The 21,751-nt window shown below is 40.0% G+C and overlaps 2 protein-coding genes across 7 annotated transcripts in view; both read right to left on the reverse strand.

The window, feature by feature from the left end:
- pde1cb (phosphodiesterase 1C, calmodulin-dependent b) overlaps positions 1-12,751 on the reverse strand; it is a 101,527-nt gene extending 88,776 nt beyond the window's left edge. For 2 of the 6 annotated variants that reach the window (XM_079651906.1, XM_079651905.1), the window contains exon 1: positions 1,137-1,538. In XM_079651906.1, coding sequence (XP_079508032.1) covers positions 1,137-1,218 — 82 coding nt within the window. In that variant the 5' untranslated portion in view covers positions 1,219-1,538. Of the gene's footprint in view, positions 1-1,136; positions 1,539-11,984 lie in introns of those variants that run through there. The other 4 variants (XM_079651902.1, XM_079651903.1, XM_079651904.1 and 1 more) reach the window with 4 other exon arrangements.
- Positions 12,752-13,629: 878 nt separating this feature from the next.
- LOC307020504 (vimentin-like) lies at positions 13,630-21,516 on the reverse strand. The gene is made up of 9 exons (XM_079651911.1): positions 20,903-21,516; positions 20,521-20,581; positions 16,872-16,967; positions 16,448-16,612; positions 14,945-15,070; positions 14,466-14,686; positions 14,329-14,369; positions 14,157-14,242; positions 13,630-14,053 (listed from the first exon to the last, which is right to left on the reverse strand). The coding sequence occupies exons 1-9, from the start codon at positions 21,424-21,426 to the stop codon at positions 14,012-14,014; spliced, it is 1,362 nt and encodes a 453-aa protein (XP_079508037.1). The 5' UTR covers positions 21,427-21,516; the 3' UTR covers positions 13,630-14,011.
- Between the last annotated feature and the right edge of the window lie 235 nt (positions 21,517-21,751).

The raw sequence follows: 21,751 nt of genomic DNA on the forward strand, positions 1-21,751 counted from the left end.
AATGTCAAGAGCAGAATCTGTACAGTATCTGATGTGCATGGCATTAAAATATATAATCACATCCAGTAACTGGAAGGTTTGTTGAGTAGGTGAGTCTAGCTCTTTTAAAAGCTTCACTATGTTCACCATTACATAACGTTTTGTGTTCACTGTCATTTTTGCTAGGTGGGTTGTGCAAGGTGTATAAGAGCTTTTTTTTACTGAAAACAGCTGGTACATCTGAAAAGCTGCTACATTCAGTGAGACTGAACCACAACAGCAACGTTGGGGGATGTAAATCCAAAACAAGAAGCCGAATGACCGTAAAATGCTTTGCAAAGTTTAGGAACGGTTCTAAATTGGGTGAAATCTCCGACACTGCTTCCCCTTATCCATAGAAAAGGGTTTGGGTTAGTCGCAGCTATCTGTTTGTTGAGACTTTTAAGCTTGTTGCACTTTATGTCCCAGCAGGTGTCAGCTTTGGCAAACCCCTGCTGTGACCACACTGATTGGGGTGTGGCAAAAAGTGGGAGGGACAGTTTTCTGCTTTGATGATTCAGTGTTGGTTTCACAAACCCATGTCCATGAGCAAAATCCAGTTATTAGGTTCAACTCTCTACCAATGCGATGTGCACAATAAAGCTGTGAAACAACTTCTCATGAACTACCAACAGAACAGATTTCCAGACGCATTTCCTCCACCATCTCCAGCACAGAACAAATGCCTCTATGTTCAGCACAGTTCAGCACTCACTCACTCCTATGAGAGTTTTCATGAGCACTCCACCAAAAACAAGCCAAGTGGCACATAAGTTCATCAACACTCTGGTTGTCAAGACAATAGAATGAATTGCTGGTGACGTCAGCAGCACAGAGCTTTAGTCTGAAGTCTCCTTGTTTCCATGGTGTGGTTGTATTACAGCGACAAGCATCAACTTCAGTAGAAAGGACTAACGTGGCGAGTTGTGCAGCGGGCTGAAATGTGATGTGTTTAACGATGTCGCCTCATTGCTCTGCTTCTCACTCTCTCTCACACACACGTAATGATGCTCCTGTCACACACACACACACACACACACACACACTTTCCTGCATCTTGCTCACATGGAAACACACTTCACCTTTCCTCCTGTTCTGCCTACCCTGTGATGTCTTACCTATGGTGATGTTGAAGCCATCGATGCTGAAGGTTGCACTCCGACCCTTCCTAAATCGATGCTTCTTGGAGTCAGCTTCCATCGCTTTGGTAACCCCTGGTCACCCTTTTAATCTGCTTTAATGCCTCTTGTCAGTTGCACTGTCTTGTTCAAGTTTCGTTTTGTTAACTCTCCTCCTGGAGAGAAAACAAAAATGTAGTCCTCCGACTGGCGCTGGAGGAAAACTGTCAAAGACTTAGCACTTTTCAAAAAACACAGAGCTGGAGAAAGTCCTCCTCCACCCCCTTGTCTCTGTTGTGTATCTTTTTTCTCCCTCTCTCCGTTCCTCACACTCCAACAGGCTCATTTCAAGGAGCTTATGGCTCTTGATTTGTCTTTCTTCTCTCTCTCCCTCCACCCCTCCCCTCCATGCTTTCTCTCCTCGACTCTCTTCCCCGAGAGGTACAGTAGGTGTGAGTGGTGGGCGGCGGTGGTAGTGGTTGAGAGGAGAGATCATCTCTAGAGGTCTTTAAATGAGCGTGACTCCTCCTACTGTCAAGAATTTATAGCACAAGCATTGGAAGCTCAGAGTTGGTCTGACACAGGCCTATTGTAATCTGTTCTGGTTTTGCTCACACACACACACACACACACACTCTTAAATTGGGTTGAGCCGCACAAGCCCTGAGAGGAAAGGGAAAGAGTGAAAGACAGATAGAGTGATTATGTGTACCGACTACCGAGTCAAAACTAGTAATTGAATCAATGCCAAGGCTTTTCATTTAGCATGAGCTCTTCAGGCTCAGAGCTGAAGCCAATACAAGAGTAAATACTGTGGATTTATTTGAAAAAGCCAAGCCACTGCCTTCAATATATTCCTTCTTTCCCTTCAAGTGTCCATGGCTGGAAATGACACTGCAGCGAGAACACTTCCTTCTTCATCATTTTGAGTGTTATCCTTGAAAAACCCTTTCTTTATGCTGATTAAAATCGGCCTTCCTTTACAAAGTACACACACACACACACACACACACACACACACACACACACACACACACACACACACACACATACACACACCTCAGATCAACAAAGGATCAAAAGCTCCCCTTATTAGCACCATCTGACATTTAGCTGAGGAATTTCTCCTTGTTTCATTTCCCTCCTGATTCGTGTCTGTGAGTGCTCCTTATGAAGGCGTCTGGTTTTGCCTTGCACCTTTTTATTAAATGATCTAGATGTGCCTATAATACTGTAGAATGCACACAGGTAAGGAGACAACATGTATTTCAATAGTTTTTCCATACTTGATCTATGAACAGTGATTACTGTTTACACAGAGAGCAGAAAAATAAACCAGACCTTTTCACACTAAATGCAGAATCAACCCTTCTTTGTGCGTGTCTTTGTCTCTCTGTTCTTGCCTTAAGCCACTTTCTAATAAAATACAAGATAAATCAATGTTATTTATGTGAGTGGTAAGTCATATAATGTAGACAATGTGACAAGAAAGACAGGGGAATTGGACGAATGAACATATCTCTACATTAATAAACACGTAATGAATCCTAAATGATGACGGTAGCTGCAAATCTCAGAGGCAACATCTATGTCAAAATGACGCTCCACAATCACACACTGAGGAGTGATCAAACATTGAAATGAGAGTGTAGTCTCACAGGGGTGAGTGGTGGCAAGTTATTAAATAAACCCCAGATCAGTCAAACAAGAACATACACTAGTCCTATTGACAGTAATGAATGCGTGGTTTCTGAGAGATGTAGCCGTCAAGGTGTCTGAGGAAAAGGAAACCAATAACATTCAGGAGATCTGTCCAATTATAACAGAGTCACTCCAGCGGCACATTATGCACTTGTTAGATAATTAAACTCCATCTCATTTAGTTTGTAGCTACTAAGAGCTCTTTATCCTCTTGCTCTGCTGTCTGTCTTCACAGCCACTAATTCATATTGTACGTAGTCATTTGAGAGGGGCCTAATTGTGCAACACTCTCTCTGTGCAGCATGAAGTGGCTGCCACCTCCCGAAAAAGCCTTTATGTTAATAACGACGTGTTGGAATACTGCAGCTTTGTGATTCTTTCCTATCTGTCAGCAGATTCCCATTTTTGTGAAATTCTTCCATTAGTCACAATATGATCAAATTGTACGTGATTTATTTTTTAATATAAAAACGACTGAATGGCCTTTTGAAGCCACAGCTGTGTCATTATGATAATGATGTTATCTTTTGCTGCAGAATCCTTCCACCAATTTTTATTCAAACACAAATAAAGAGTCACAAATAATAAGGGCAATTAAAGAGGTAGAAAGGTGCTATAGGGCCACATGTCCTTTGAGAGTGTACGCCGTGAGAGTCAGTGTTTGTTCTAGTGTATCATGGTCAAAGTGTGCTGCAGTTTAATGCATTTGGGGTTATATAAGAGAGAGAGGAGATTACATAATGCACTTAACTTGAGGAGTGGGAACAGCTTTTATGATGCTTTGGGAGGATTTATGTTGCTCTACAACTTTATATATTGCCCTGAAATTGACATTGAAGGCTTTTCACAAAACATTCCGTTAAAAGCCTCAATAATGTAAGCATGGTGGAGGTGTTCAGACGACTTTAGCACACAAACAACAAGACATATGCACATGAGCGCTCCTCAAGTCCCACCACGAGGCCAACCTCTTCACCTGAACACACTCCTCACCTCCTTCACACACTCCTCACCTCCTTCACACACTCCTCACCTCCTTCACACACTCCTCACCTCCTTCACACACTAACTCTTCACAATTGAAGATACTTCTCACCTATGGGTTGAATTGTCAACACAAGAAGTGTACTGTGAATATGAATGATGCACAGATAACTAACAGAAATATATATTTGTTTCTATAGTGACTGAGCCTCTGACCTTTTCTCAATGCTTCACTGAGATCTGAAAGTCCACAATTACACATGAAGTTTGAAAAGGCAGCGAAAACTCGTATTGATGCTCTCCACATGATCATCTCAAATCACATCAGCTTACCTCTGGCACCACCCTCAGGCAGACTCTCGTGTTCCCAGGGAGTACAAACAGGTGTATTTACTCATATTCTTGTTTCAATGCATTCTTCTGGACATTATTAGCAATATGAAACAGCATATTGAGTACGGTAAGTTCAATAATATGATTCTTACAGATGGTCCGTGCTTTGCAATTTTCATTTGCATGTTTTATTTCTAATGCTGTCATTTTTTATTGAATGTATTACATTTTTTACAACATTTCAATTTCTGTCTCCTTGTTTTCAAAAAATCATTTGACCCCTACTTCTCAGAATTGCATGAAGCCAATTCATGAAGGTTTCAGGTTTCAGGCTTGCTCATACAGCATGGCAACACAGATTTGCCAAGACTTTTGTTTTAATTCGAGAGCACAAATTAAAAGGAGCATGGTAAACAAGTGTTGCTCTGAGAGGTGCATCCTATAGCCGTACATCTGTTGAGTCCTTGTCAAGATCCATTTTCTTCAAGGGTCAATAATAGGTCTACGCCGCTGTCACTAGGCAACCTTATATATGGGGAGGAATATCAAGCAGAAACCCCCTGGGCAGTGAGGAGCCAAAAACTGCGTTTCATACCATGGCCATTTTGAGCTGGCTCCAAATGGGATGCCTTGTTACAAAGCCCAACTCTGCAGCAGAAATAATATTCGGTGTTCGTGTTTCCCTATTCAGTGCAGATGTAAAGGGGGGACATTTGTATTTAACTCGTCCGTTTGAATTGTACTAAGCCTTAAAATTACTCATCATTAGGGGTTTGACGCTAGAAGGGACAGGTGGGTGCCGTCTCAGGCTGTTAGCGGCTTGCTGCCTGTCTAAATGTCACCGGTGATGCTCTTTTTTGTATTAGTCGGGAATTCCACTTTGAGCTTCACCACAGCTCTTCTGAAAGCTATGGGTGACTTCACAGAGACAATGTCCATTATCTGTACAGTCTATGGATATATTGCATAATGCATACATAACATTAAGGTTGACAAGGGGTTGATATGTGTATTGCTTACGTGGGCCTTTAGCTAATCTGAACTAAGCATAGAATACTGCTTTGAACCGGTATTCTGCATATTATGACTGTGTAACACCCATGTTTATAAGCATGTGAACAGGGTTCGAGTTATAAACTGAGCTCTATGGGGGTCTTTAAAACTAACGTGCGCGCACACACAAACACAAACACACACACACTCAGCAGCAGCCCTCTACTTATTACAAACTTAAATATGAAAAGGTTCAACTACGCACACACACATCATCTCGGCTCGCGCAGCACGCTCACAGGCATAGATTGCGCAATAATGTATAGCGCACCTTGGAGGTGTAGTGCAGGCATATTGTCATTCAAGAGATGCGTAGTTCTTTTGGAAAACATATTTTTCTTTTAGCCTATTTACCTCGTTAACGTAAATAATACTCATTACATTGACACATGCATTATTTGATTAAAATAATGGTTGTTGGTAATGTATTAGCGACCCCCACAGATGTATGATTTCACTGCATCCGTGGGAGCTCAGACCTCCTTATGGGAGCTCAGCTCCCATTGGCTCCCACATAACTCGAACCCTGCATGTGAAGGACACTGTTCTGGGAACGAGTTGTCCCATATGCTCTGTGTGTGATGACTACTTCCATTCTTGCAAGCATAATAAATACATGTATCCTGATTATTGAAACTCAAACCGGTGACGAGTGATATTTTCCTAACACCACTGGTATGTTTATATTCCCAGAATGATGCTAATGTGGACTGTATGGTATAATAGTAGCACACATATAATGGGGTTATTTTACAGTGTTATTTTCAGTGCCTGTTTCTTTTACTTACATCTGTGCAGACTGTGCTCATTGTAAAAATGCAACAGAGACAGAGCTCATTTACCTTTGATGGGATTGTGGCTTTAACAATGTCTTGTAGCATTTTATTCAGCCGTTTTTCCTTTACAGCAAATGTAGATGTTTCTTTTACAGAAACAGAAAGTGGTTTGCTGGTAAAACAGAAAACATGCCTGCCTGCTTTTTCTGTTATCTCCATTGAATTAAATATTGCTCAACCTTTGATCTGGCCTTCAAACACCAGGACAGCCAATCACCAATACATGTAAATTAGTCGTGAAGATAAATGGGATGAGAAATTGTGGGATTACAAAAAGCTTCTTGTAGCAAATTATTCCAAAACAGTCAAGGTTTCACACAATCAATCCGCATTTTGAAATGATATGTCGACATTCAGATAAATGAACCATATTATGAATGAAATCACTACAATCACTAACCAGATTTTATGTCTACTTTGTCCTCACATTCTGGACGCTGATAAACTGACATTTCCAAGCCATTTAATTGCGTCATTCATTCAAAGACATCATGCGTATTGGGGCTTTTTGATTGTGTAATTTGTCCCAGTAGCATGTCAAATCAAGACAACAACTCTGCAATCAGACAGAAAAACAAGCTCATTAGAGGTCTCCCCTAGACTGTGGAACGACCTGCACTTTGTCAGTCCCCACACCACTGTCACCACAGTGACACAACCGTGTAATTAAGACACACAGGGTGCCAGGGAGCTTTTCTTTTCCCCTGCTACATACTAATTAGAGTCACCTTTAAGGGTAATGTAAGTCTTTGTTGCAAACCTAAGGGAAATGAGCTGACAAAACAGAGAGCTATATGAACTGTCATCTGAATCCTGCTGCAGTCTTGGCCTATATGTGCACAAGTTTAGCTAGTGATTTTGGCACCAGCATGGTTCCAGATCAAAGAGGCAAAAGCAGTGTCAGCAGGGCAAATAAATGTCCGCTTAGTACACATGTTGAACATCCTCCTCCCAACAGACCATAATAACTAATCAGTGTGATTAGGAAAGTCAGAAACACAACGCCAATTCTGCTCTTTTCATGAAAATGTCCCACATGCAGTGTTGAACAGCCTGCAAGCTGTGCAGATTATTACACCGGTCACAGAGGCCACACAGCTCATCCACCAGAGCTTGCTATATGTGTTGATTATGAAAACAATACCTTATTCAGTAAATCATTTTTTTCATGGTTAAAATGTGGATAAAAGACATTATATTAGTAAATATATGTAGATCCTATATGTGAAAAGGCTATGCACCATCTTCAATTTTGATGTTAAGTATCTTTAAATTGGCTATTCCTAAAATAACTTAATTTGACAATTATATCATGAGGTATATTTTGACAACAAAGCAATTCAATGAAAGTAGCCCTATGGAGTTCTTTTGTACACAGATGACAAAAGTCGACATTAAGAGTCCCTCACCAATTACATGCATAACATGAATCCTTGAGGTCTAAAGAAAAGGTTGAATGCATGTCGGTCCTCATAAAACATGCAATGTTTATGTCCATGTTTACTAGCTAGCAGTTATAAACTGCCTATGGAGACACATTGCTGCATTTCTTGGTGCATAACTGCAAACTGTAAATCATCATCATCAATTGTGAAACCATTTACAAAGATGTTTTCCATAGCGCTAATAGTGGTCATTAACTCCACAGGGTATCTTTATGGTTAACACATACGTATATAGTACTATGACAGCAGATCACATTACACTACTGAATGTGGGTATGGAGGTAACTCTTGCATGCATTTAAATATGATTGTAATTCACATGACCGTGTTACCAAAGCCTACACTAAAGTTTTATTTTCTGCTTTCTTCTTCATGCCTCCCTTCTTGCTTCACATGCATCTTCTCCCTGCGTTACAGGTCCTCCCATAGCTGAGAGGCAGCGGTGAAAGGACGTGTGAAGAAAAAAGAATCAATTGAACACCTCTTTGCCATATGTGGCACACTTGCTGGATCCAGTATCATTTTAAACAGATACCCATTGCCTGATGTGTCACCGATGAAACGCATGTCACTGGGCTTCTAGTGGATTTTCTGAATTGTTTTAGCGTCTTGCAGCTTCTCACTGACGATTGGTTCTGATCAAGTATTAATATGAAAGAACTGTTTTCAGTTATTCAGACAGTATAAACAGGGTATATGCAGGAATCCTGAAGTCAAGTGTAATAACTTTTAAGACCTTTTTTAAGACCCTTTCCATACATTTTAAGACCTCATCGCCACTTGGAGTTCTAACCGGTTACCTTGGCGACAGACTTTACCTCACATTGACTATATACCGTATTGATTGTCCTTCCTCCTTATCTTCCAACCATTTCCTGTTCAGATGACGTCAAATCCAACGGGATGCCATAAATAAACTACACAGAATCACACTACAAACCTACGCAATGATTACATTCAGGCAGACTTTAGAATACAACCTCTTTGGACAATTTATATACTTATTGAAAACAAGCTACAACATTTAATAACTTGGAAAATGCTGTTTAATACTTTTTAATAGCCTTAATTTTCGCTAAATTGATTTATCAACTTTTAATACTTTTTAAGACCCCGCGGACACCCTGATAAATGAGTCCTGATCAGTGAATGTAGTCAAAATGAAAGATATGATGGTGCACAATGTTCTATTGATTCATACAGACACATCAAACTATAATCACGACTTTGTGAATGAAGATGATTCCAATGATGAAGCAGATTAAAGCCGTCAATCAACATATTTTTAAATAAGCTAGTTGTATGATTACAATTCAAACACATTCATCTTTTGTGTTGTGTGTTGTATTAACTTTTGCGTGTGCAAGTGTAACATCCAATTATAGACAAATGTAAAGCTAATAGGCCGAGCTAATGAATGTATTAATGAAGCATGCATCATCATGTGTTAGTAGATACTGTAGCCGTAATATTATTACACATTAGTCTGACATTCCGCAAACTCTGATCATCATCTAAAAATGTTTTCCTTCGGTGCCTGATGAAAATTCATACACGCTGCCTTTATGTGACACTCATGAAGATTTACTGAAGATAATAACTTGCAAATGCTGGTAACACTAAACTAAAAGTCTCCCTGTTAAGGAATTTGTTAGCATAAGTAAATAAACATTGAATCAATTGTGCGATCTTTCCCCTCAGAAATGTGTGACACTACTGTCTCAAAAACAACTTAATTCAGCTGCTTGCAATCGAGCTATCTATTAAAACACCATTCATTATGATAAATATATGCAATTATTTAGAGCAATTCTAGCTCCTTGTCATCCACAGTGAAATGTCTGATTACCCAATTCTTGTGCAATAAATAGCATGGTAATTGCTGCTCTTCAACATCCCTATCATCATCATATCTCTCTCCAGTAGTGTTCTGACTGTGAGACGTATAGAGCTACTGTTACTGTTCAGTAGTCATGTATTTTGGGTGGCTTTGACACCGTACAGAATGATCGATCCATCTTAATTGAAAGGCAGTGTGGCTTCAGTTTGCAAGGCGGCTCAGATCAGAGTCTAAAGGTATTATAGTTGATGTGAAACGTAACTTCTCGACTAGTTGAGATATCTACACCGCAGGGACTGTCTAACACTGAAGGGCTCGACCAGATAAGCAGATCTGGATCAAGGTATCTGTGTGTTGTTTCTCAGCATGAAGCAGTTTACAGTCTGCTAAGAGACAGAGAGGAGAGTCCTCAACACATGCACATCATCGGGGACAGGGGAGGACACTCAACGGGAGTCTACACTGTCACACGGTCATGGAAACGCCACAGTACAGATGGTATTTTAGGAGGCAGCCAGGGAGAATGATTTTCCTCTGGGAGGGATATGAAGGGAGTTGGAACTAGAGGTGGAAGCAGAGTAGACAGCTGCAGATAAACAGGAGGAACTGAAGGGAACAATGAATAACACAAGGTAAAATGTGTAAAAAATAAAATTGAATACGTTTAAAGGAACAAAAATTATGACTTTAAACTGCCGGTAAAGCTTTGTACCATCTCTCATAAGTGGAAAAACTGAAATGGTGGTAAACCGTCTCGACTTGTCTTAAAAAAGACAAGGCAATTAAATGATGGAGTTTGGTGGGTGAAGCCATTCTCTTTACAACATATGTTATTACCATGACCAGCGCTTAATGTTGCTGATTTAGTCAACTTTAACGTTATATATTTCCAATAGAAAACATAACCCATTTCTACTATATTGCAGTTTCCCATGTGGATGTGTTCAAATGAAGAGGGCTGTCATTTGGTCCATTTCAGTCTGGGTGACAGACATCAAAGAGATGCTTTGGTAGTGGAGATATGCTGCATTGAGGCTGGCCATCAAAGAGCTCTGCATTCATTCACTGAACACCTTTTTTCCAGAAGCATTGTATTCACAGTAATCCTCTGAAGTGACCAGTTGCTCTCATCTACAGACAGATCCATGAACTGAACCAAAGAGATGTGCAGTATAAAGAAACACAACAGCTGGCAGCCTAAGAAGTACATGAGTAACTAAGTATGTAGGTACAGCACAGTACAATTGTAGATACTTTCCTTGAAGAATGCAGAAGTATACGCAACTGGTTCTGGGCAATGTGAAGAAAATCATATATCCTGATAAGTTTGGCCAAAAACCTATTTCACTAAATATTGTGACAATGAGGATTTTGATAAATATTCAGTGATGTGGATGTAATGACTAGAGATGTGTAGGAAAACAAAAGGACAGCTAGAAAAGACTGGTAGGTTCAGAAAATGTAATCACTTTACTGCAATGCAGCCTTTGAAACCATGAACAGACAACACTTTCCATATATTACGATTATTATCTTAAATCACAGACCACTTAGTCTCATAACACAACGTGAATGTAATATGGATATATGTTCCAGCCCCATGTACTAAATGTACTTCTGAAAAAGTAAAGCCACCCATTCGGCTGCAGAATGGACCCTGTTAGGTTTGTCCTTAGATTACAACTGATACATCAAATTTAATAAACCGTTATATATCCATTGGTTAAAACGTATAGACTATTTTTAAAGGATTTCTTATAAGAAAGAGGTAACGTAAACTTTGAAATGTAAAAAAGCTTTTGCCAAATTTCATTTGGACGTGTCGAAGCAGGAAAGGTCCAGGCGCGTTCAATAACATTGGCAACGTGTTACTGTACATGTTGTTCACCGAAGTGGTTCACTGGGCTCGTTAGTGTTATTAGTTCCACCTGTGCTGTCCCGTGTCTGACAAATCAAAATGAACTTTTTTTGCTATAGGAAGTATCCAAAGAAGACTTAAAGGTAGCTTACCACACAAACCAAATACTCTCTCACTAGTAAAAGTCGTGCATTTAGAATTTTGTATTTTGTATACTAAAGTGCTGCTTTAAATATAAATGATAGTTTGTCTCATATTTGTTGCTTTTAAGGTCTGTTATGTTTGAAGTTGATGTTAAACATACTTGTATTTCATTATTGAATTATATATGTGTTGCTTCTAAAGTATCTGGACTTAGTTTGGCTTTAGATAACATAATTACATTGATGATATATCCTTGTTTTGGTGTTGCACAACCACTAAATGAAAACTGACTAAAGTAAAAGTCGGCCTACAAAAGTATAAAAAGCAAAAGTGCTTATTATGCAGAATGTCAAAGTTCAGAATTTATGTTTTATTAAGAAATGCTTTACTTTTTATAGTTTATCTAGTGTAGCGTTTCCACAAAATATAGTGTTGGATAGAATAGAACAACGTATTATCTTTTATCATGTGTTTAGTATGGAAAGTAGTATAAAGTAGCATAAGATTGAACATTTCAAGTAAAGTAGGCTACAAGTACCCCAAAGTATATAGGTAGTAGACCAGACCTACATAGTCACAAGTTGGTGTATTATTGTATTTTTAAGGGACAAAAGTAGTAAGACCTTTATCCTCTATTGAATGTATTGCACTCACCGCTGTGTTGTCCTTCAGAAGTATTTTTCTTCGAAGTTTGTTTGCCTCCGTCGGAGTCTTGTCTGCTCAGCACATCGGACAGCGACTGGCGGGAACTCTGCCGCCCGGTTTGTCTCGACACGTTGAACCGGGCGCTCTTCTTCCGGACCCGCTCCACGGCCCGGTCCGACTCCGGGGCAGATTGGCTCCTCTCCGGGTCATGGTTGTTCTCTGGTTCTGAACCCACTTTCACCAACGCATTTCTTGTCCGTGTTAGAGCAGAAGTCACCGAGCCCATCACTAAATAAAAAATAAAAAAAACGTTTAAAAGCGTCAGTTGGTATCGGTTACTCTGAGTTTACCGTTAATTTTACTCAAAACCTGTTGAAACTTGACTCTATTTTTGTTTTACTGGCCATTTCCAACAAAAAGAAAGCGCGGAAAAAGAAAACACCCACCTCTGTCATTCACACACCGTTGTCATGTTGGGCTCAGATAACTTATAGCACGATATCGAAATGATTAATGAAGGAAAAACTGAGTTTAACCGGATCATGTCGGCATGTCTCCCTCGGTTTGTGTTTCCTCCGCCAGACGCGTCACGGGGAGAAAGTTGGTCCGTAGACAAACACACCGATCTCTCGGGGAAAACCCGCGAAAACAAGCGACATTAATTAACCGGAAAGTATCCCTGATTATTAAATGAGCAGAAATCCAATTGCATTGACTTAATTAAGCCTAATATTGATTATGATAATCAAAAACACCAGTACGCCCTCCTTCTTAAAATCACGTGTATAAGCTATCTAGGATAAATTATCGCGAGATTTAGTCATGGTCAAATTAGTTAAATAAAAGAATGGGATTATGAAGTATCTGGGTACTTCTGACAAAAAAGAAGCCTGCTGTAATGTCCCACCACCAGAGGTAGTTCAATTAACATTCATCACCGACAGATGGCAGCCAAATACAACCAGTGTCTCTGTGAACTCAGGGAAGGTCTATTCTATTTGATCGGTTTTTGACTGATTCTGACTCAACAGCTCTTATTTTCCGTACTGCACATTATCTCATTGTAGCATCAATGATTTTTATTTTATTGTGGAACCAGTGACTTGTGTAAAGAGCATCATTTTGTGATAATAAAATGTGATTTTGGTTAACTTATTAGAAATCTGTTTCTGCTTTTTAAATCCTTTACTTAAGTGTAGCAAAGCAACAGTTTAAGAACACTTAATTAAAAAGGTCTGCAATCAAATGTTTTTTTTAAATAAAAGCACATCAGTATTATCAGGCAAATCTGGAAAGTATCTCAAAACGCAGTGAAACAGATTGTAGCCCTTATGCTGCCCACTGCTGGAAAAAGTTTGCATTGGATTGAATGCCCCACAAAAGCCATTTTGAAAACTAAGCTAGTTATAAAAAATGGATACAGTTGACAGTGTTCCACAGCTTGAATGTATCAACTTGTACTTTTATTTTTATTTTATTTGCCTATCAAGCACTTTTAAAGTATATGATAAGGTGGTGTATAAATGAACTTCACTTCGTTTTAATCATACATATGAAGAATGGTTCTACTACTTCTACCTACTACTCTATTTTCAAAAAGGCAATACCAGCAAAACTAGCACACACCAATACCAAACACAAGTATGCACACAAATGAGTATCAGTCTCACTGGTTTATTGCTTCATACAGGCAATTGTGACATTATCAGCATACAGATTTCCTGTAATGTGTGCATGCGGTATTGATCAAAAATACTACTATAACACCGAAAGAAAGATTTTTGTAGACCTCAATGAGGATTTCTAAGCTGTGCTGATTTCATTATTGTGTCCAAACAAATGTGACAAAAGGTAATACTTTCAGTAGAGGAGGAAGCAAAATACAGTCTGTGTGAACTAACAGGCATACTGGATCATCACATGTAAAGGCACTTTTCAAAGCGGTCTGCTTTCTGTGTTTTGTGTTGGTTTGCTTGCTTGTAGCCCCAGTGAAATGTGTTTCTTCGTATTGCTCTTATTGTTTTGCAAACACATTATTACTCCATGTCATTGTGGTTCTGGGTTGACTCGTTGATCACCTGAACAAAGATATACAGAAAAGAGAAAGGTGAGCAGGGTTATTAGTCTGAGACCATCAGAAAACTACTTCATTGATTAAAAACCACTTGAAGTGAATTTTACCTGACCATCTCTGGTCTCAATGGTCTTAATGAGAACCTTCTTAGTTGTTGTAGCTTCAAAATGAGGTTTGGAATCCATCATTGTTTCTAAAAAAAAAAAAAAGTGTGATTATTATCTGCCTATATAATAAGCAATACTAACATTCCTGCTTACATGCACACTGTTATCCTACCTCTCAGGTTTAGGGATGAGAAGTTTGGCATTGGGGTAATTCTTAAATAAGAGAAAGTACAGTCCGAAGATCAGTATCTGGTTTTGCTGCATATCTGTAACATTAATTTGCATATCTTTCAAATCTTCATCCTTCACCTGTTCTCCTCTCCCTCCAGCAGCTTCCTGTAGGTGGCAATCTCAATGTCCAGGGCCATCTTGACATTGAGGAGGTCCTGGTACTCCCGGAGGTGACGGGCCATCTCGTCCTTCATGTTGTGAATGTCCTCCTCCAGGCGGCCAATGGTGTCCTGGTAACCACCCGTCTCCAGGGAGAAGTTCTCCTCTAGCTCGCTCATCTGGCGCTCCAAAGACTCATTCTGGGATGGCAGCCAAGTGAAAACAAAGGCAATTAGGCAGTGGAAATAACTTTAACTCCTACGGTTGTTTTTTTTGCTTTTGTGACCTGTAAAAACAGCCCTCTCCTCTATTTGCTGTGTCATTATTTGAAGGCATGCAGCTTTTTCTGAACTTTTGGGCTCTGTTTGTTTGGTTCCAGCTATATATTGGTTGAAAACATTAGTTTTTTGCATCATTATCTCATAAAATACAGTGTAGGACTGAAGTTGAATACTCACAGTTCCTTTAAGGGAATCCACCTCGCAGGTAAGTGACTGAACTTGGCGTCTGTAGTCGTTGGCTTCTTGCTTGGCCACTCTCAGGGCCTCATTATTCCTGGTTGAAGCTTCGGTGAGGTCAGCAAACTGTCAACCAAACATAGACAGAGGAGGGGAGAACTAAGAAATCAACTGTTGAATAAATGATGAGTCAGAGGTTGAGGGACAAGTGACTGGCAGATAGTGTAAACTGGGTAATTTGTGTAAGATGTGGCCAGACGTGACACAGCTGCTCGGTTGTCAAAGCAGTAAGCATGTGATGATGTAAAAATATCATGTGACGATTAGCATGGCCAAAATAATTGAGATAAACAATATTATACTAATAATCGTACAAATATGCTTTTTATTATTATTGAATCACAGATAGGAACATTTTTAAATGAATATCCCCATGCATAAATAAAGGATAATTAATTTTAAAATTGGAACATTATACGAGTATTATTTCTCCCATGAGTATTGCTGTGTTTCTTTTTTAATCAGTTATTATTTTCCAGCTTTTTAAAATCACTTATGTGAGGATATTTATCATTATCCTGATAACGGAAATGTACCACAATCGCCATGTTGCCTGTGTTTTTATATCCAAATACTATTCAGATTTCACAGGTGGTTTGGAACATGGTCAGCCATTTTTGTCTCTGCAAATTATTGTTATTACTGCCAAAAACAATGCCAATGAGGGTCATTAAACTGAGCTGGGGGTCAGAAAACCAAAACAACAAGGGTGAAAGACACTGAAATGTTCAAGGGGTTCTGCGGGGTCGGTTGAGTTACCACTATGAGAAACAGTTTCCCAGTAAGATTATGATCAATTACTAATACATTGATTATACATTTAATACATTTGTATCTCTTAGATGAAGCTCAGCGCAAGTTCTTTCAGGAAGACTGGTATACATTCACTCCGCAGTTGCTTATTATCAGCTCATCACAGGCTTCCTGCTAACCTATTACATTCACCTCAATCTCAGCAGCCAATCATCATGCTGCAGCCAAACTTTAAAATGGTTCTTTTCTCTCCTGCAGTCAGCTGTGATTTCAGGTGTTCATGCTGCCGACCACCTCCTCCCCATCCACCTCCTTTCATCACATCCAGTGCCAGGAGAGCTAATCCAAAGACCTCATCACATCCCCTCTTCATCCCATCTCCTCATCAAATCCAGATCTTCAGCATCATCACCAGTGTCTAGACCCCGGGGGTGTTCCCTATGCTCACGGCTGCATCCCCCTTTAGATATACGATTTCAGGATCGGGGTCTTATCGCCAAAGACTAACATTTATCACATGGCATGTGTCAATAAATGTTTTTTAAACAAAAAGAAGTCTCTCCTGATTGAAATGTTATCAGTGTCTTATGTTGTGAAGCGCTTCGGGATTTGTCTTGGCAGATGAGTAGCGCTATATAAATTCAATTTATTATTATTATTATTATTATTATTATAGTCCATTGTATTTACCTTGGATTTGTACCAGTCCTCAGACTCATGGAGGTTTTTGGAGGCCAGGTTCTCATACTGCAGGCGCACGTCTCTCAGAGCAGAAGTCAGGTCAGGTTTGACCATCTCCATGTCCACCTGCACATGATGCTGCTGCTGGATCTGGGTCTGCATCTCAACCATTTCCTGCAATGCAATCAACAAAATGTACAAATACTTCCAAAATAGTAGGTAGACTATTTTTATTTTGCTCTTATAACTTTCCGGGCTGTATTAAATTGCTCTGATCCATTGAACCCGACCAGATTGGTCCTGGCCAGATTAACAAATACCTCAAATTGTTTGGCACAGTATTCATTGGGGGTGGTTTAGTTTATGAGGTATTACACACATAGTAGTTCTGCAGTAGACTGGTTGAGCTTTAGCCCAACAAAAGTAAACTTACCTCATCATGCAGCTTCTTAAGGAAGTTGATTTCATCCTGCAGCGATTCGACCTTCCGCTCCAGGTCCAGTCTGGCGAGGGCAGCATTGTCCACATCCTGTGTAGTGACAATGACTCCTTATAAGGTGACTTGTGAAGGTGACATGAATATTGCATTATATGTTGCTGACATAGACAGAAAATGCCCTTCCACACATGCTTTACAGGCACACTCACACAACAGCTACCTACACAAAATGACCCATTGTGCAGCAAGGTTGCAGACACATGCCTCCAATAGAAATGAACTGAGGCACATGACAAGTGTCCCTGCAGATGTTTTCTTGTGATTTAAATGAGTTGTTTACACTTTTACACAGTCCTCAAGTACTTTACAGGCACATTTGCAGAGGTTGAACTGCACTACAGTTTATCCCTATAATGCACTTGATTTCATTTCAGGTACTAGCTTACTCACAGGTTAATAACTTACATGGAACACATATTAAAGGGTCATACAAGTATATAAGTACCTATAAAGTATAAGTGTATAAAGTACCTATTATAGGCAACATATTGGCAGATTACAACCAGAAGTGATACTAATAAACGACATAATATATTATTAATAATATGACACTGAAAGGGGTTTCAGGATAATTCTTTTTTTTCCCCGATACATTTGCCTACTTTTACCTGAATGCATGATTTGACCTTGTTGTACTATTTTTGGATTCAGGTATATCTCCAAATATTCTTTGAGATTGTTTCAATATATTTAGGAATTCCTTTGATTTAATAAAGGAGTAGAGCACCCAGAGCCACAAAACATTATTCAAGAGGCTCTTGATCCCATGTGTCATTACCAAACTGCATTCTTAACCTGATCAGGCACGTGCACACATAGACCTCAAAGTGGGCTTGAGCCCCTGCCCTTTTTCTTCCTCCAGAGAAAGTGCCCTTTTTATGGGGTGCTTTTATTTTATTTTTTATTTTTTTTAATAAATGAATATGTATCTACTGCTGTTTGCGCACACTTTCCAAAAATATATTGATTGAATAAAAATTTTAAATATCAGGTCGGGAGATTAGACTGTGAAGTTCCTCTGCTCTCTCTCCCCTCCCTCCCTCCCTCCACGTCTCGCGCACAGCGGTGCGGACATCGGCAGTCCCTTCAGACAGACAGGTAGCAGCACCTCACACTTTACTGTCCCACATTATGCCGGCTTTTCTTGGTTTATTTTGAAGATGAGTGGTGATGAACAAATGACTAAGCTGCCGGTGTGTGAAAGACACACTCAGAAGCCAAAGTACAGAAGAGAGGCTTTCTGATCTCCTCCTCCTCGCTATTGAGAAGGACATGTTATCCACAGTGAAGTAATACACATCTACATGGACATGGCCCCTAGAAGGTTGCTTCTGTAAGGGAGGAAGGAGACACAGCAAGTGAAGACACGAAAACATATTTAACAACTTCCAATTGCAAAGAAAGATACAATATACAAAGAAAGTTAGTAACAAAATAAGTTATTAACAACATATTTAATTTCAGATTTCAAGACCTTGTTAAATAATAAATCTTTTTGCACCGTTTTTTCAGCATTGTTGATGTGTTTTGTCCAATTAAATTAAGTAAATGAGTGGGAGAGGAGAGCAGAATGCACTAAGTGTAATTGTTGTAACTAAACTTAGGCCTACTTGTAGTTTGGAGTGTAGGTTGGTTTGCGTATTTATGTAGAGAACAGCCTTTTTCAGTTTTGTGTGAAGATTTTTGTTGATTTTGAAGTGTTATTTATTTTAATACCACAAAAATTATTCAAAGGACTTAATGTTGTGCTAAAATAAACTAATTATTATAGCAATTAACTAGTAGCATAGAAAAAATGTACATTGTGGCATAGTTCCATTTGTTGATGTCTGCTCTTGTGCGTACTGAATACTAAAGACGACCATTGTCTCTGTGTTAACTGATCATTTTGTAGAATTATGTTGAGTAATGTGTTATTTATTATTTGCATGTACAGCACTTTGGTCTCGACCAAAAATCGTTTTAAAATGTGCTTTATAAATAAAACCTGATTTGATTTGATTTGAGTATTAAACAATTGCGTGAGTGTGAGGGTATTAAAATTAATTGGTCGGTAAGCCAGAGATGCGCAACTATATTTCACTTTTACATTTTTTTTAATAAATGATTATGGGATGTGCCCTTTTTCTCACTTGAGCCCCTGCCCCCCAAAATGTCTGTGCACGTCCCTGAACCTGATAGTCTCTTTTTAGTAATTCCTCTGAAGGTTCTGTTCAAAGTAATTAGGATATCTTACCATGTTATACCTGAATGCAGCAAAGAATGATGCAAATGTCCTCTTATGACCAAGAAAATACATTTTACAAATATTAGGGGGGGGGGCTCTTTCTTCAGTGTTTAAAAAAAAAAATGATGAATGGCTTACTTTTAAAAAAGCACATGACTGGTAAACACATGAGTTAGAGTCATACTTTTGCATGACTTTAAGGAGAAACTCAGTTTTATAGATCTTTCAATGTAAGTGTATAATTGCAAGTTGACTAAATACTTTTCAGCCCTACATTGTATTGCAATCAAAACAGCAAACTATATATTATTGTATTTTCTCCTCTGTTCATGCGCCATTGCAGTGCAACACACCACTGTGCTTTGTCAGGGCGTTGGCAGGCTGGTAATTGAGGTATCAGCAAATGAAGGAGCTTTGCCCCTGCTCTAATGCCACAAACAAAGTGTGCTATTCAGCAGGGTTTCCCAACAGGCCCGGGGCTGGAAGAGTGACTGTCTGCCTGACTGGGCGAGAGCCGTCTGCTGGCCCTGCATTATTGACTGTGTGCCACCATGGCAGACCCAGGTGGACTTCCTTCCTGTCATTCATATAGATAAGGTTGAGATGGTACAATGTATTGATAACGCACTGCAAGCCCTAAAAAGCACATCACTGGAAAGTTTGAGTTGTGTGAAATGCACCAAATATTTCTTTTATTTTCTACCGTGACACACGTTTGAAACTCTTTGCACAGCTCAGCAGTGATATAGAACAATCACTGACTAGCCCATTAAGAGTGAGATTTTAATGTGCTGATGCTCTCCCAGAATGCGACACTCGAATCACATGGTGGCTTGTCTTTTCGCTCTGATAATCACATTGGCTCGACACTGTTGTTGTGCCCAGCTTATTCAGTATGACTAGTCAGACTTAAAAAGATCTCGTCTCGTTGCAGGCCTGATTTAACTCAACAGCCACAACTTGGCCTTTTGTACCAGGACAGGGTCAGTTCTGCTCTATGGTTATTTCAGCTCATGGCTAGAATCTGCTGTTGTGCCATCAGAGAAGCTCATTCCTGTCTCTGCAGCTCACATGCAATAATTAGATGTAGGAGAGAAAATGGGAACGTTAGAAGACATCACTAAGAGACTCATAGAGATAATTGAGGTTTATCTAATCTCTTTGACATCACTTGTTTAAGGTTATATTTAAGCCGGAATAGCAGTGCTCATTCACATTTCTGCAGTTGAAAAAGGTTATTACCTATAATAACTATGTTTTCAAAATCCCTAACCATCACAAAAACAACACGGATTCAGAGATTTCCGTGATGCTTAGAGAGTGAAAACGCTTAATTTCACTCGAGTCATACATTACCTGTCTGAAGCTCTGCATGCTGTGCTCAGCCTCCTCCTTCTGAGATGTCTCATCCTGCAACCTGCAAAGAGAGACAAAAAACGTTCATTATTTTTTAAAGTGGATGGCACACTTTAACCTCAAAAACAGTCCTTGTTCTGGCTCGACTTCTTCATGCTTGCAAACATTGCAGTGACAGAGCTGCGGCAGCATTTTCAAGACCAGGATTTTGCGCAGTGCCCAGCATTTAGACTCAGCCTGTATGAAAGCCTATAATAAGTTCATGAATAAAAAGCAAGGCGTTAATTAAAATAGCGGATCTGCTTTGTAAGCCTGACACAACTATATCTGGAGTTTCTTTAACATCATTGAGTGCAGAAAAGTGACGAGCCACGCCTCCTACTTCTCTCTCAGCCTGTCGATGTCGTCTGCCAGGTTGTCCCGGTACACCTCCACCCGGGCCTTGTCGTTGGTGAGCTGGTCCACTTGGTGCCTCAGCTCCCGCATCTCGTCCTCGTACAGATCTCCCACCCGGGACGTACCTTTGCCCCGCAGCTGCTCCAGCTCTGCCAGCAGGATCTTGTTCTGCTGCTCCAAGAAGCGCACCTTGTCGATGTAGTTTGCAAAGCGGTCGTTGAGAGACTGCATCTGCACCTTCTCGTTGGTGCGGTTCGTCATGAACTCGCTGTTTATGGCCTCGGACAAGGAGAAGTCCAAGTTGTCAGAGGACAGCCGGGGCATGGCTGCGCTGCTCCGGAGCCTCTGCGTCTTGGTAGTGTACATGGTCGGGGCGGAGGAGAGCCCGTAGGAGACCCGGGTGGAGCGCACCGGGCTGGAGAACTGGCGACTGGAGTAGCTGCTCCTCGTCGCTACTTTCTCTCCGCCAAACATCTTTTTGTAGGAAGAATGTGGAACTCTGTGAGACATCTTGCTGGTTTATGTTCAGGTAATGGCTCAGTACTGCTCTTGTCCAAACTGCATCAGCGGAGTGCGCTTGGGAAGGCGTTTCCTACACCATTATTCATTTATAGTCTCCTCCTCATGCAAATTACTCTACGGTGACTTGAGTGACACCCTCACCATCCAATCAGAGAACAGAACAAACGAAGGTTTTCTTTCAGGTTCATAACAGATCCTGGATCACAAGGCAACACCGTCATTGGGCAGAATAAAGGGATGTGAATTGCTCTTTTCTTATTTAACATTAAAAGTCACATTAAAAAGGAGTTGAAATCACATTTGGGTAATCACA

The sequence above is a fragment of the Notothenia rossii genome (assembly GCF_949606895.1).
Source record: "Notothenia rossii genome assembly, chromosome: 9".
Lineage (NCBI taxonomy): Eukaryota > Metazoa > Chordata > Actinopteri > Perciformes > Nototheniidae > Notothenia > Notothenia rossii.

Coding starts and splice junctions, on each gene's coding strand:
- LOC307020504 (XM_079651911.1), bottom strand. CDS start 21,426: ATGTCTCACAGAGTTCCACATTCTTCCTACAAAAAGATGTTTGGCGGA. Junction 16,613..16,871: donor TTAAGAAGCTGCATGATGAG/GTAAGTTTACTT, acceptor ATTGCATTGCAG/GAAATGGTTGAGATGCAGAC. Junction 15,071..16,447: donor AGGACTGGTACAAATCCAAG/GTAAATACAATG, acceptor TTTGGTTGACAG/TTTGCTGACCTCACCGAAGC.